This window comes from Gymnoscopelus braueri (genome assembly GCF_963280865.1).
Source record: "Gymnoscopelus braueri genome assembly, chromosome: 19".
NCBI lineage: Eukaryota > Metazoa > Chordata > Actinopteri > Myctophiformes > Myctophidae > Gymnoscopelus > Gymnoscopelus braueri.
Genome location: NC_137621.1, coordinates 22,651,418 through 22,664,328, shown reverse-complemented (window position 1 = coordinate 22,664,328; position 12,911 = coordinate 22,651,418). Strand labels below are relative to the sequence as shown.

The following is a 12,911-nucleotide window of genomic DNA, read 5'->3' as shown; positions in this document are numbered from 1 at the left end:
ATGTGTCTTCAGTGAGTGTCTGTAACCTGTGCTGTGTGCATGCATGACTGTACAACACCAGCTTATTGTGTACCTAACAGAATTATGGCTGAGTGTGCAAACCCTAGACATATCCTGGGTCAAAATATCATATGTCAGCATTCCCCCTGCAACTAAACTAAAACTAAACTGACTGTATCCTGGGTCAAAAATGAAATACCATTATTCCTTCCTCTGCCTACAACATTTTGTGATCACCAAACCTATAATCTGAGTCAAAATGCTATATGTCAGCATTTCTTTATGAATGCAGACCCTTGCGTGACCCCACTCACCCTGAAACTGTCAGGAGAATCAAGGTGAAACTTCTTCTTGATGTCCTCGGAGGCCCCAGCGCAGAGCCTGTAGAAGATGTGGTAGTTCCTCTCCTCTTTACTCTGCATGCAGATCCTCGACTTCTCCAGCAGGTAGTGGGACACAAACCCGCCCACGACTGCATTCTGATTAGTAATATACACAGGAAAGAAACTCTTTTAGTTGCGTTGTACAACTACTTGGCATGATGCAAGTCCAAATATTGTCCATCATCTATATTAAGCCTGATGTATACTTTAGCAAACCTAGCCAAGTATATATCAGGCATCCGTCTTTTTTCTGCAGTGCTCTGTGATTGAGGATACAGAAGGTTCTCCATTCACTCTCACTGCATGGAGGAAAAAGGCTTTTAGCACATAAACGAACAGAGCAAATGCTGCCAATATAACAGAACAAGGCCTGGTACTTATTTTTGGGAAAGTGAAATGGCTTTATTCTTGCTACATTACCCAGTGAACTTGAAAGGAAGTTCTCAAACACCAAATCAATAGGTCACCAATATGTTGTGTCCAAGAAAATTACACAGTAGGCAAAATAGGCTAAACCAAAGTTTTAAATATATTGGCAGAATTTTCCTTGTTTCCATTCATTTATGTGCTAAAAGTATGCTAAAAGTATGATTTTGAGACATTTACAATTCAGGATGCTCGCTTATGTACTGTAGTACAAAAGCAACAGATAAGGATTATAAACAATATTTTGACTTAAATTATATTCAGGTAGCTGTACAGCTACAGTATGTAGGCCTACCTTATATCATGTAGCTGTACAACCCAAGGTTCTATCATAAATTTAAAAGCAAAGTCTTAAAGATGTGTTCATTATTTAACTATATCAATTTACACACATTCTCAGTATACTGTATATAAAATCAGCATATGATCATTTATAGGTGGTGACTAGAATGTGTGTATCTTCTGTGTATTGTGAAATGGCTGTTATTTTTTTTATGGGAGCTGTAGTTAATGTGTCCTGTTTTGTGAATGGGATGCATGTAGTGCAGCAGAAACAATTTGAGCTAGACAATAAAGTTAAGCTAGCCTAATAATCACAGTTAATGCGGTGGAATAGTGGTCATATTTCTTTATAAAGCATCATTACCTTCTCATTGAAGTGGATCTCCACAAATTTCCCAAAGCGACTACTGTTATTATTACGCACTGTCTTTGCGTTCCCAAAGGCCTCAAGGAGAGGATTTGCTGGATTTCAAAATGAAAAAGAACATTTTTATTTCATCATCAAACCAATGACATTATTTATTCACTGTCTAACTAGCTCAATATCAAAATGTATGATAGGAGGTTATTGTGTTAATATGTTCTTACCTTCAACAATTCTTTCATCAATGTCTTGACCGGTTCCATATGATGTGGTCAGATATCTATATACAGTATAGATACAGTACAAAAGGACCATGGTATCAATAATGACCAAAACAGGTTAAGCATCCAAGGCTATAGAGTATAAGGATGCAGACACATTGTCTATAACAAGTATGCATTGAAAACTATTTACAGCTTAATATAATGTGTTGTAATAATATGAAAATCACAGATGAAGTGCAAAGCTTAGTAGGATTCATTTGTGGCAAGAATACATGATTTTAGATAGAGAGGAAATATATGGCAACATTGTATATTGTACAATGCAGTACCGTACTGTATACTGTATGTGACATAGATTGGTTCATACCTGAGGACAAACTTAGTGTTTTCAGTCTTTCCAGCACCAGATTCACCAGAAACTATGATGGACTGACTCAGCTTCAGAAACTTCATGTCCCTGTAAGCCTTGTCCGCTGAGGGAGGAAAGATAAACGTGCACACTTGCTTGAATAACAAATAAAGTTATATCTGATTAAAGTTCAATTCAAATTAATCTTGGCTGTATTGTGAATGCTTTACCGTTGGCTGCTGGTAATGCTAAGGACCTTATGTCAAGTTATAAAACGGCATTACAGTATATGATTTTGGAGTTAATTTAGTTTAGTGCACAACATTTATTTAAAAAAAACGTTGGAGTTAATTTCACAAATTCTCAGGGGAGCCTTTAGTATAGACACATTTGAATAAAATATATACAATTTATTTTGTGTGCATTTCCAGGATTTACGGTAATACGTCATATTATTAGTGTAGCTTGTTGTTTCTTGCGCCATAAGTTAGATATGAACATTGATTATGTGTGATTATACATGTGAGATTAAACTGAATGCTCTCACCAATAGCATATACATGAGGTGGAAGTGTGCCCAGGGACTTTCCATGATAGGACTTGATGGTTTCAGGAGAATACAATTTGGGGATCTCAAGGTATGGATTCACAGCTATCAATATGTTGGCAACATATGTCTGTAAAGAAGCAAATAGAAGAATGAGTAATCATGAAGAGTGGTTCAAAGCTTTTAAAGAATGCTATGATGATTATAATCACTGGACAAGAAAACAAATTGTAGCCTATTACAATTCAGGCATTTAGCGGACGATCTTGTCCAGAGTGCCATACAAAATGCAAGATCAGAGTAAATAGCATGAACCCAAGTAAACAAATGACAGGGTAAATGGTCACGTAAATAGCGTGCAAAGAAAACAATCAAGTGCTACAAAGTAATATATCTAAATAACATTTTGAGCATTTTAGGTCAAGCAAACAGTATGTCTAAATAGCATAACATGTGTGAACAAGTAACCAACATACATCCCGCATAGTATAACTAACATGTACAAAAAAATAGGTGACAAGAAGATATATAAGAGCGGGTGAGGTAGAGTCTACGTTTTCAGACTACAGTGGAAAGCGGGGAGTGAGTCTGCAGTCCTGACTGAGGGGGAAGGTCATTCCACAGCTTGGGAGCCAGGAGGGGAGAAGATATTAGGATGCTTGGAGCGTTGGCCAGGGTGTCGTGGAGAAGAGAGGTACAGACGTCCTGTGTTAGCCGATCTGTGAGTAGCAAGGTGGTGTAGGGGTGGATCATGTCCTGAGGGTAAGGGGTTGCCATGCCCTTGTTTAGCTGTGTATTGTGTCCGTGTAGCATACAGCTGCCTACCAAGTATTCTCTTACACATAAGTAAAAAAAACAAAACAAGAGACCTGTTTAAAACAAGTGAGATATTCCCTCTGCCATCTGTCACTCATTTCCTAAGTGGGGTGAGTGGGTGTGCCACTCACTCAGTGACCCCTCGCAAGCTTCCCTCCCGTTATAACCACCTGACACTTGATTACCCCCCCGAGGGAAAAGGACAGGCAGGCAATCTTCTCTCTGTCTCAGAAAGAGTCCTCCATCCTGCTACCTTCCCAAGATGCAATGGGACAACAATGTCCGCTGTTTACACTACATGGAGGTGTGTAAGGACAATTAAACGTACGTAAATGTGGTCTTTCTGGTACCGCACTCTGACATTGTTGAGGAGAGTGGCTTCATTCAGGTACATAAGTGAACCTAAACAAACAACAAACAAACAGAAAAACAATATTAAAAGTGCACTCAAAATACAAATGCATTTATCTTCATCCCTGTTCGAAATATTTAAATTATTTGGGAAGCTGTTCCTTATTATATGAATGTACTGTAACATTTTGAACGGTGGTAACTTACAGTTGTCTTCTACATGTTTGTTGATGTCATCCTCTGCTGGATAGACTTGGCTCATAGGAGCCAGAAAGGTCTGCAACATGAAAAGCAGAAATGGCTTTTGGTAAGATACAGTGACGAAACCAAACAAATGGTGATTAAATGGGGGGCATGCACAACCATACAGTAGCAACGTCTAAATGTCTGACAAAAGATAAACGTGAATGCATTTCCATGAATCATTCATTGCATTTAAACGTGCAAGACCCAAGCAAATATTTGTATTCACCATCATGTTGTTGAAGGAGGCCTCTGACAAAGAAATGTAAGTGTTTTTCCTTATAATATGTTATAATTTAATATCAACATGTAAAATTTGGTTATTGTTTTGAGTTGACTAGCTTTTCTCAAACTATTTTCAGGCATATCCCATGGACATGCCCTGCACATTTTGTGTGATTTGGACTTCAAGAGAAGAACATTTGTGAAGTATTTTTTTTTTTTCAAAATGGCGGAAAAAAGGAAGTTCATGGCCAAAGGGCCGGAAAAATTAGCACATTCATCTAATGGAATTGTGAGGATAAGAAATAGGACCCATTGACTATGCAAATATGGTCTTTAAATTTGTTTTAAAAATGTATATTAAAATAGCTAAAAGTGATGTTTCGATATTACAGCTTGGGTCTTTTTTTCCCTACTATGCCTCGTTTTTAATCTACTTTTTACCACAAGTAGGGTCTTCCGTTTTTTTACATTTTTTTTTGTTTTTAAACCCTGTAGAGCTTTGAGATTTGTAAAAATGTGAAGTGTATAAGTTTGTAAAAAATATGATTATTATTATTATTATTGACCTTACAGGGTTAAAGATCACAGTAGTCATGTTTGCCGCTACACCTTCACAAGCTGAAAGAGTTACTGATATTCATGCTCTATTGTTCAAGAGTCTGAGTTAATGGAAATAAACTCAATGGAACAAGCCGGCTGTGAGAGAAACAAGGAGAGACATGGCAGGATGATGAATAATTTGGTGGGAGAGCAACAGGATCTGAGCACCTGTGTGTGTGTGTGTGTGTGTGTGTGTGTGTGTGTGTGTGTGTGTGTGTGTGTGTGTGTGTGTGTGTGTGTGTGTGTGTGTGTGTGTGTGTGTGTGTGTGTGTGTGTGTGTGTGTGCGTGTGCGTGTGTGCGTGTGTGTGTGTGTTGCTCTGTGCTGATCTTGTGGGGAGCAGTCGAGTCACTGTATTATTGAAAACACCCAAGCACCTCCCCTGTGACGACGAAAACAGGCAGAGGGTATGTATTGATTCTGTACCTAAACAAGGACCTTTCAGAAGGCATCCAAAACAACCTGCTTATTAGTAGCGTTAAGCCTAATTTGTACCCAGAACAAAGATTTACAAGCTTGTAGATCAGATTTTGTCTGCAAGCAACTCCAACTGCCCAACAGTCCAACTGCCCCCCACCAGTGTTGATTTTGATGTAGCTTCAGTCATAGTCTTTTGAATAAAACTCCACTTAGTTTTAGTCATATTTTAGTCATCTGAAATGTTTTAGTTTTAGTCTTAGTTTTAGTTGACAAAATATTATTGATTTGGTCGACTAAAATGTATTTTGGCCGGCCGTGATGGTTTTGAAATATTATACTCAGCTGTGTGCTGAAAATAGCACTAGTCCCTCCCTAACATTTTAGTCTAGTTTTTATTCGTTGACGATATTGTATATTTAGTCATAGTTTTAGTCATCATAGCTTAGTTTTTATTTCGTTTTTGTCAGTGAAAACAGGTAGTCGACGAACATTTTTTTGTCATAGTTTCAGACGACGAAATTAACACTGCCCCCCACCCCACGCACACATGTGCATTTCCATATTTGCATGTGCATCTTATGTTTCCTCTCCCCAACGTTGCATGATGTGTGTGCAGTGCATGCTTGCATGTCTGAGCTACTGGTGGCAAGTGGAACGCTAGCATAAACAGAACACGCTTTGTGTGCTTGTTACTGTGACTCAAATGGGACATTGCCAGACAAAATAACATATTGTATGTCCCAACTAATGGACTGGACAAAGCAATGCCCCAAAAACTTGGGTACACCCACCAGCCATGCAGAACCAATCGAGGGTCATATACTGACGTGAGGCTCTAATGAGCTCAACTCAACAATAAAGGAAACTCAATGAGCCTTTCATTGCCTAGATTGGCTCTAGGTTTTCACAAAGGCATGAAATGAAGCCTAACACACAACGTCTACTGATTATGATGTTAATTCAGAGGTATTTTCTAATGATGCAGCAACTGAGTGTGCAAATGGTTCTGTTTTGTTTATTAAATGTGATGTGAGTAGTCCACAGTGCATTAGAGACATCCAGAGAATGGCAAAAATGTTAACTGATATGGAGAAAAAGAAATTGACAAATTTCACAAAGCAAATTTCACAGCAGCCATTTTGACACGTAAACACAGCTGAAGGTAATGAGTTATTACTTGTCTTAGGTTACCACCATAGGTTATTAACTTATTATTACTAATAACCTACCTGGGTTTGTTTCATTTAATGTTACTGTGTGCCACTATGAAGTTGACTGTACAGGAGCTGCCCATGCTGGCACAGTGTTACACCTAAACACCTAAATTGTGTTGGTGTTTCTGTGTAACACTATCACAGTACCTTCAGTTGGATTTACCCTTCAAAATGGCTGCTGTGGAAAGGGTCTGTGTTTCTTGTAAACATTACAGCCACTTGCAGCCTCCTCGGTGAAGACAACACACACTGGGGACACGAGGAGGCTCAGGTGTAACAGGTGGCCTTCTCCTCCTAATGACCAGCTCTCCCTCTAGGCAACACTATCAGCACACCTGCTGCTGCACTGTTTACTTATTCATGTGCCTGTGCATCGCCACATTTTGTTCATGCACTCTCTCAGGTTTCTCACGTTTTACTAATTGTGTTAACGCCTTTCCAACCTTGAAATTGCAATTTAGCTAAACAGCATTTCTTTTTTTCAATGTGTACAGTATGTGCTGCCTGGTGCTCTACTTCGACTGGTACTTTTATGAATAATTCCAATCTCATGTTATAGGACTGTTTGATTCACTAGCCTACTCACAAAGGAAATGTTTACTGTGTGTACAGTCTACCGTTATAATGAAGACATGTGGGCAAGTATGCATGTGCTTGCAATTGTGTGTGTGTGTGTGTGCGTGCATGCGTGTGCTGTTGGGATCGAGTTAGCAAACAACAACCAATTCATGAGTGCCACCTGTGGCTGAGAGTGCATCTTTTGCAGGGGCCTCCCCACCCACATGAAGTAGCACTGACACCAACATGGCTGACCCCCCACCCACCTTTATAACTTGAGCTGAGGTCTTCAGTGACCTGAATGGACACCCAAGGTGTGCGTGTGTGCGTGTGTGTGTGTGTGTGTGTGTGTGTGTGTGTGTGTGTGTGTGTGTGTGTGTGTGTGTGTGTGTGTGAGAGAGAGAGAGAGACCCACCTTGCCCCTCTGGTTCAGTGGCTCTATGGTGAGTGCTTCAGCTCCTATGTCAACTATCATGCCCAGCTGGAACCCGTCGGTGGCGTGGGGCGCCCATACTGGCTTCCCATCATCCTCCAGCGTCTCCATGACTCACCTCCAGTCAGCTGTACAGTAAGGTGGGAGTGAGGGGGGAGAGAGAGAGAGAGAGAGAGAGAGAGAGAGAGAGAGAGAGAGAGAGAGAGAGAGAGAGAGAAAGAGAAAGACCATTAATACAGTAAGAAAAAGCTTCATCTTTTGTCCTTTTGAATGAAGCAGCTGGTTAGGGCATCAGAACTTACACTACATTGACCCTCATATGACCACATGTGTTTAAAAGCCAGGAAAACACCTGCATTACAACAGTAACCCATCAACTGAACATGGAGACTAGTAATATGCTGTAGCAGTGATTAACAACAATATAAATAAACTAACATTGATGCTGCCTGTATTCTCAGAAAAAGAAAGAATACAATTACATATCAAAAATAGGAATTGAAAAAAAATCCCCAAAAGGCAGCACATCCAAGATTTCAAATCAATTTAGGACAAAGTACTGACATTTCCACTTTTTTTTATTGGCACGCACCAATGTTGCATTTGTGGTTCTGCAGAACTGAGGTGGCTTTTTTCAGCCATGACATTACAGTGTTGTTTCTATTGCTTGAGCCACTCTAAGCACTGTGGATTTCCACTGGGACACAATAGGAGACATCTCCCGAGGGAATCCTGTAATAACTGATGGGAACAGCATCACCTCAAGTGACATGACACACCAGCAAGTGACCTACAGCAAGTCTGTAGAGTAGCTCTGGCCTTCTGCAGTTTAAGCTCTTTCAAGCTGGTGTTGTTTTGGGCATGTAATCATAGGCATAAATTATCCAAAATTGCAATAGCCAATCTACAAGAATCACATTGCATCACGTTGTGAACTTGTAGATTGACATCCAATTGACTTTGCACTTGGTGGACGAGTGTATTGCTAAAGACCCAAGAATATGTAATTCCTTGGGTCTTTAGCAATACACCCGTCCACATATCTCGTACAATATTTTTAACCTGGAAATGACTTTGGAATTTAATGAATATATGAAATAGATGATATATGAAATAGATGCTTTGGCAAAAAAGGTACATTTTCAACATTTTTCAATATCTTTTTAGCCTAGCGACATTTTTCTTTACCAAGTCAGACCTGTAGTCATGTCTTTTATAAGTTCAAGGACACCAGTAGGCCAACAATCTGAAATCTTCTTCAGACAAATCCAAAATCTGGTTTATACCTTTCCCTGTAACTCTGATATTGATACGTGTGTGTTTAACTGTCAACCTTTGACAGTTAATCCTACAAACAGAGCACTCCTCAGAGTAGCAGTGCTGACATCCACACTATCCAATTAGATTCAGGGATTGAGGTCAATTGTTAAAGGGGTCAGGAATTGGAAACTGCTGATGCAGCCTTCAGCAATGCCTCGAAGATCAGCAGGTCCATTCATTCAGTCCAACTGTACCACTGACAGCCTCTGTCCTGACAGCCCCATCTTGACCTGCACCATAACACTAGTCACCCCATTCAAACATAACCTCCAAGATGATGAAGCAATGGTCTTTCGTTGAGATTCTGAATTCTTAACTCCCCTGAGTCCCCATCTTTAAACCAATCCAGTGACTGTGATTGGTGCAGGGCTGAGCATGGATGAGATTGTAAATACCATATTTTTTTATTTCACTGCAGATAGTCTACTTATTACATTTAAAATCATCCTAAACCCTTAAATTCAATTAATTCTCTCAATGGACTAAAATCTAGTTTTATTTGATGGCCTTCCTGCCCTGGCATTTGGCCTTTGTGCCCTCAAAATATTTACAACACCAAAGGCCAAGCGGCCTTGCCCCTAAATGACGAAATTCCAGGCCTGCTAAAAAAATTATAATCGTATAATAATAATCAAAATATTCAAACTCTTTACTTCTCTCCATATTGGAATACTTTTTTCATATTCAAGTATCAACCAAACAATTTCCTTCTTCCTGAAAAAAGGACATTATAATGTCCAACTTTGTTACTGCTTCATCATTAACTATAAGCCAGTTCTGGTGAAGAGACATATATGGGACTAGCTGCTTACTTTGGACATTAATACCGTACAGCTCCAACTTTCAACTGATTGCAGCCTTTAACCATAATAAACCTGGCATCAGCATTTTAGTTATGTCATTGTAGGAAAAATGTTTCAACATTTCAGTGACAACGCACATCATGGCGCATTGTGAGCTTGTAGATCGGCTATTTTCGCTATCCATCACACTACAAAGTATATAGGACTTAAGTGGTTCAGAAATGCACAGAAATACTATACCTATTCTGCATTAGAGTACAACAGATGGAAAGATGGTCTAGATTAGTCTCACTGTGGATTGTGGAATATGTTTCAAAAGGTTTAATTACAAAACAAGAGAATGTGTTTTAAATAAAGTCAACAAAGTCATTATCACATGGAGACAGGTGTCATAAAAGTTATTCTAAAGGGTGGAAATTACATCCTGTATGTCAGGCATTGTTTGATGAGTGTATGATTAGATGCTAAATCTGTCTCTAATCTGTATTATACGTATAGTATATGAGGTAATCATTCATAACTGGGCTGATGTGAATGTTAGCATAGGGCAATAAACATGCATGTTATCGCAGTTCATCATTATATGGCCTGTTCATAACAGGACCAGAATAATGAGTCTTTGTTTACAGTAGGAAGCTTTGAAGAATGTCAGTCATCAGCCAAGCAGGGACACCAGGAAGGACATGTCCAACGTCAAAGAATTGAGAGGGCCTATGCAAGTTGACGATGAACCCCATAGCTATTTATAAATCCTTTGTGTTTTTCAGGAATTATAGGGTAATAGCAACAGCTAACAGCTTTGAGCGTTAAGTCAGAGACAAGGCCTTAACTGTAATGTTGAGAAACAGAAATGTTTTTCATCATAAATTAGCAATCTGTTTTGTCACACTAGTTTGGTGTAATTACTAGGTTTCTCTTTCTATCATTCTTATCACATTTTCATACATGTTTCTTCATTGTGCCAATAAACTAAACTATACTCTGCTAGGTGTGTCTCTGTAAAGAGAGTATCATGTCATGTCATCCTTCCAGTGAGAGGACTTTCTCCCACCTTTTACTGATAGTCTGTAAGCAACTGTCACTGGAGATCAATAATCTGATCCCACAATGCTGACTGGAACAGTTTTTAGCAGATTAGCAGCATGTCACACCTGAAACTTTCAGCTACATCACCGGTCCTGAGGCATCTAGATTCAGGTTACTGGTACAAATTAATTTGAGTAGCCTATATCTTATTTGACTTGTTTGCCATGCAAGACCCACGAGTGATAATTATTTTAGTTTATGATAATGATTGTCACAATCACAAACTGAACAGACAGATTTCTGTTTGGTGATGAATATTAATACCACAGTCAGCTTAGAGCAAGCCCTTGGTGTATAAGGAGGAAGCAGGCATTTGCATTTACTTTAAATTTGCTTTACTTTGTCAGTCCTGCATGTCAGTCTCTCATGTGAAATCTCAAATTGGGATCAAGGCAAGTCAAGACATCCTGAAGTGTAATTAGAACAAAACTTTCCCACAGTTTCCTACTGTCCATGTTTAATGATGTCAACAGGAAATGTTCCGGGCATAAAAATAACTAACTACAAGTGAGCTTCTAAGAAAATACATAGAAACATCACATGCAGGCCTGCTGTTGACTGATAAGAATCCATGCTTATTAACCACTTAAACCCTATATGTAGTTGACCGGATTCCCAAGGGCTCTATACTAGGCCTAGACCCCCCCACCCCTGCTTTCGCTCTACACAAAATATCATTGCCAAAAATAGTTGATCTACAAGCTCACAGTGCGTTGCTATCTTGCCTCAGACTGGGAAATAGTTATTTGTTGTGAGAACATCCTTCAATAATTATGAGAGTATTTTTCTATTGGTTTGGAAGAGGTGAACTATGTATAGTTGTAAACTATTACTTGGCTATAGTCTGCAACTTGGTACTGTATCAATCATCAAAGGCATCATTCATCATCACACAAAAAAACAGTAAACTGGGACCAGGGATAACTTTGAATCTTCATCAAATCCTCTTAGTATTTGACCCTAATCCTGAACAGAGGGAAGAAGTCAGGTAATAAGGTTGTCAGTTGTACGGCAATGCAGACAGTTGGACTGTACCCAACTGTCTGCATTGACTGTACAGCCCCCCCCCACACACACACACACACACACACACACACACACACACACACACACACACACACACACACACACACACACACACACACACACACACACACACACACACACACACACACACACACACACACCAGAGTAGGCAGGGAACACAGAAAGAGACAGAGGCATGCCCACTGACTGACTACATCCTGTGATGGTGGTGGACATGGATTGTTGCGTGCACACACACGCACACACACGCACACACACACACACACACACACACACACACACACACACACACACACTGCCTCTTGCTTCCTGTTCTCTCCAAGGCAAAAGGATATGGAAAATACATTGAAGTACATGTGCTGTAGGCCAACAGGATATGGGTAAAGTACACTCTGTTAAAAGCAAACCACACTGTTTGACTATCACAGCATAACAAAAGATTTTCTGGTTTAAACAAAAACAAAAAAACAAAAACAAAAAAATACAAACAAAAATAATCAATTAAAATAGCTATAATGAGGAAGAAAAACTGTAGCCACAACAATATTATTTAAGCTATAGGCTCAACTGCATGTTCGTTTAAATCTATCTATTTTATCTATTCTATTTTGGGGAATGAGCATGCATAGGTAGTACACAGTGTTGCCAGATTTTGCGAGAGAAACAAGCAACCAGGTCTATGAAAACAAGTCCAAAAGAAGCGACAAGTCTAAGGCTATTTGAAAATAGCTGATCTACAAGCGTCGTGAGCTTCAAGATTTTCAACAAAAACAAATTGAGGGAAATCTTGGGGATTTTTTTTTAATATTGGGGGTCCTTGACATGAAAATGTTTGAGAACCACTGGTTGGTTTATAAACAACATAATAGGACACAAGCCCAAATAAGCAACTACACTTTTAGAAACAAGCCCCCCCCCAAAAAAAACCTCAACCGGCAACTACCAATATTTATCAGCAACTTTACAGAAAAACAAGCCCAATGTCGCTTGTAATAAGCGGACATGGCAACACTGGTAGTACAGTACCAGGTAACTTGCTTAAAAAGTAGCCTGAAGACCGTAGCAAAAGAAGAGACACTTACCTCGTGTGTCTTTCAGACAGACAAACGTGAAAGTAGGGCAACAGCAATGACTGTAATGTCCCTCATGCGGATCCGTGGCGATGGATAATGTATTTCCAGCAGGAGTCGGTCCTCCTTCCCCAGGCTGGATGAATGGAGC

At 39.5% G+C, this 12,911-nt stretch overlaps 1 protein-coding gene across 2 annotated transcripts in view; it reads right to left on the bottom strand.

Annotated features, from left to right (window-relative positions):
• myo6b (myosin VIb) overlaps positions 1 to 12,911 on the bottom strand; it is a 57,169-nt gene extending 44,258 nt beyond the window's left edge. For both annotated transcript variants that reach the window (XM_080413943.1, XM_080413944.1), the window contains exons 1-9: positions 12,773 to 12,911; positions 7,417 to 7,562; positions 3,950 to 4,019; positions 3,720 to 3,793; positions 2,576 to 2,705; positions 2,047 to 2,152; positions 1,680 to 1,735; positions 1,456 to 1,553; positions 315 to 479 (exon numbers count right to left, since the gene is read on the bottom strand). In XM_080413943.1, the coding sequence (XP_080270069.1) occupies positions 315 to 479; positions 1,456 to 1,553; positions 1,680 to 1,735; positions 2,047 to 2,152; positions 2,576 to 2,705; positions 3,720 to 3,793; positions 3,950 to 4,019; positions 7,417 to 7,545 (828 nt within the window). In that variant the 5' untranslated portion in view covers positions 7,546 to 7,562; positions 12,773 to 12,911. The remainder of the gene's footprint in view (positions 1 to 314; positions 480 to 1,455; positions 1,554 to 1,679; positions 1,736 to 2,046; positions 2,153 to 2,575; positions 2,706 to 3,719; positions 3,794 to 3,949; positions 4,020 to 7,416; positions 7,563 to 12,772) is intronic.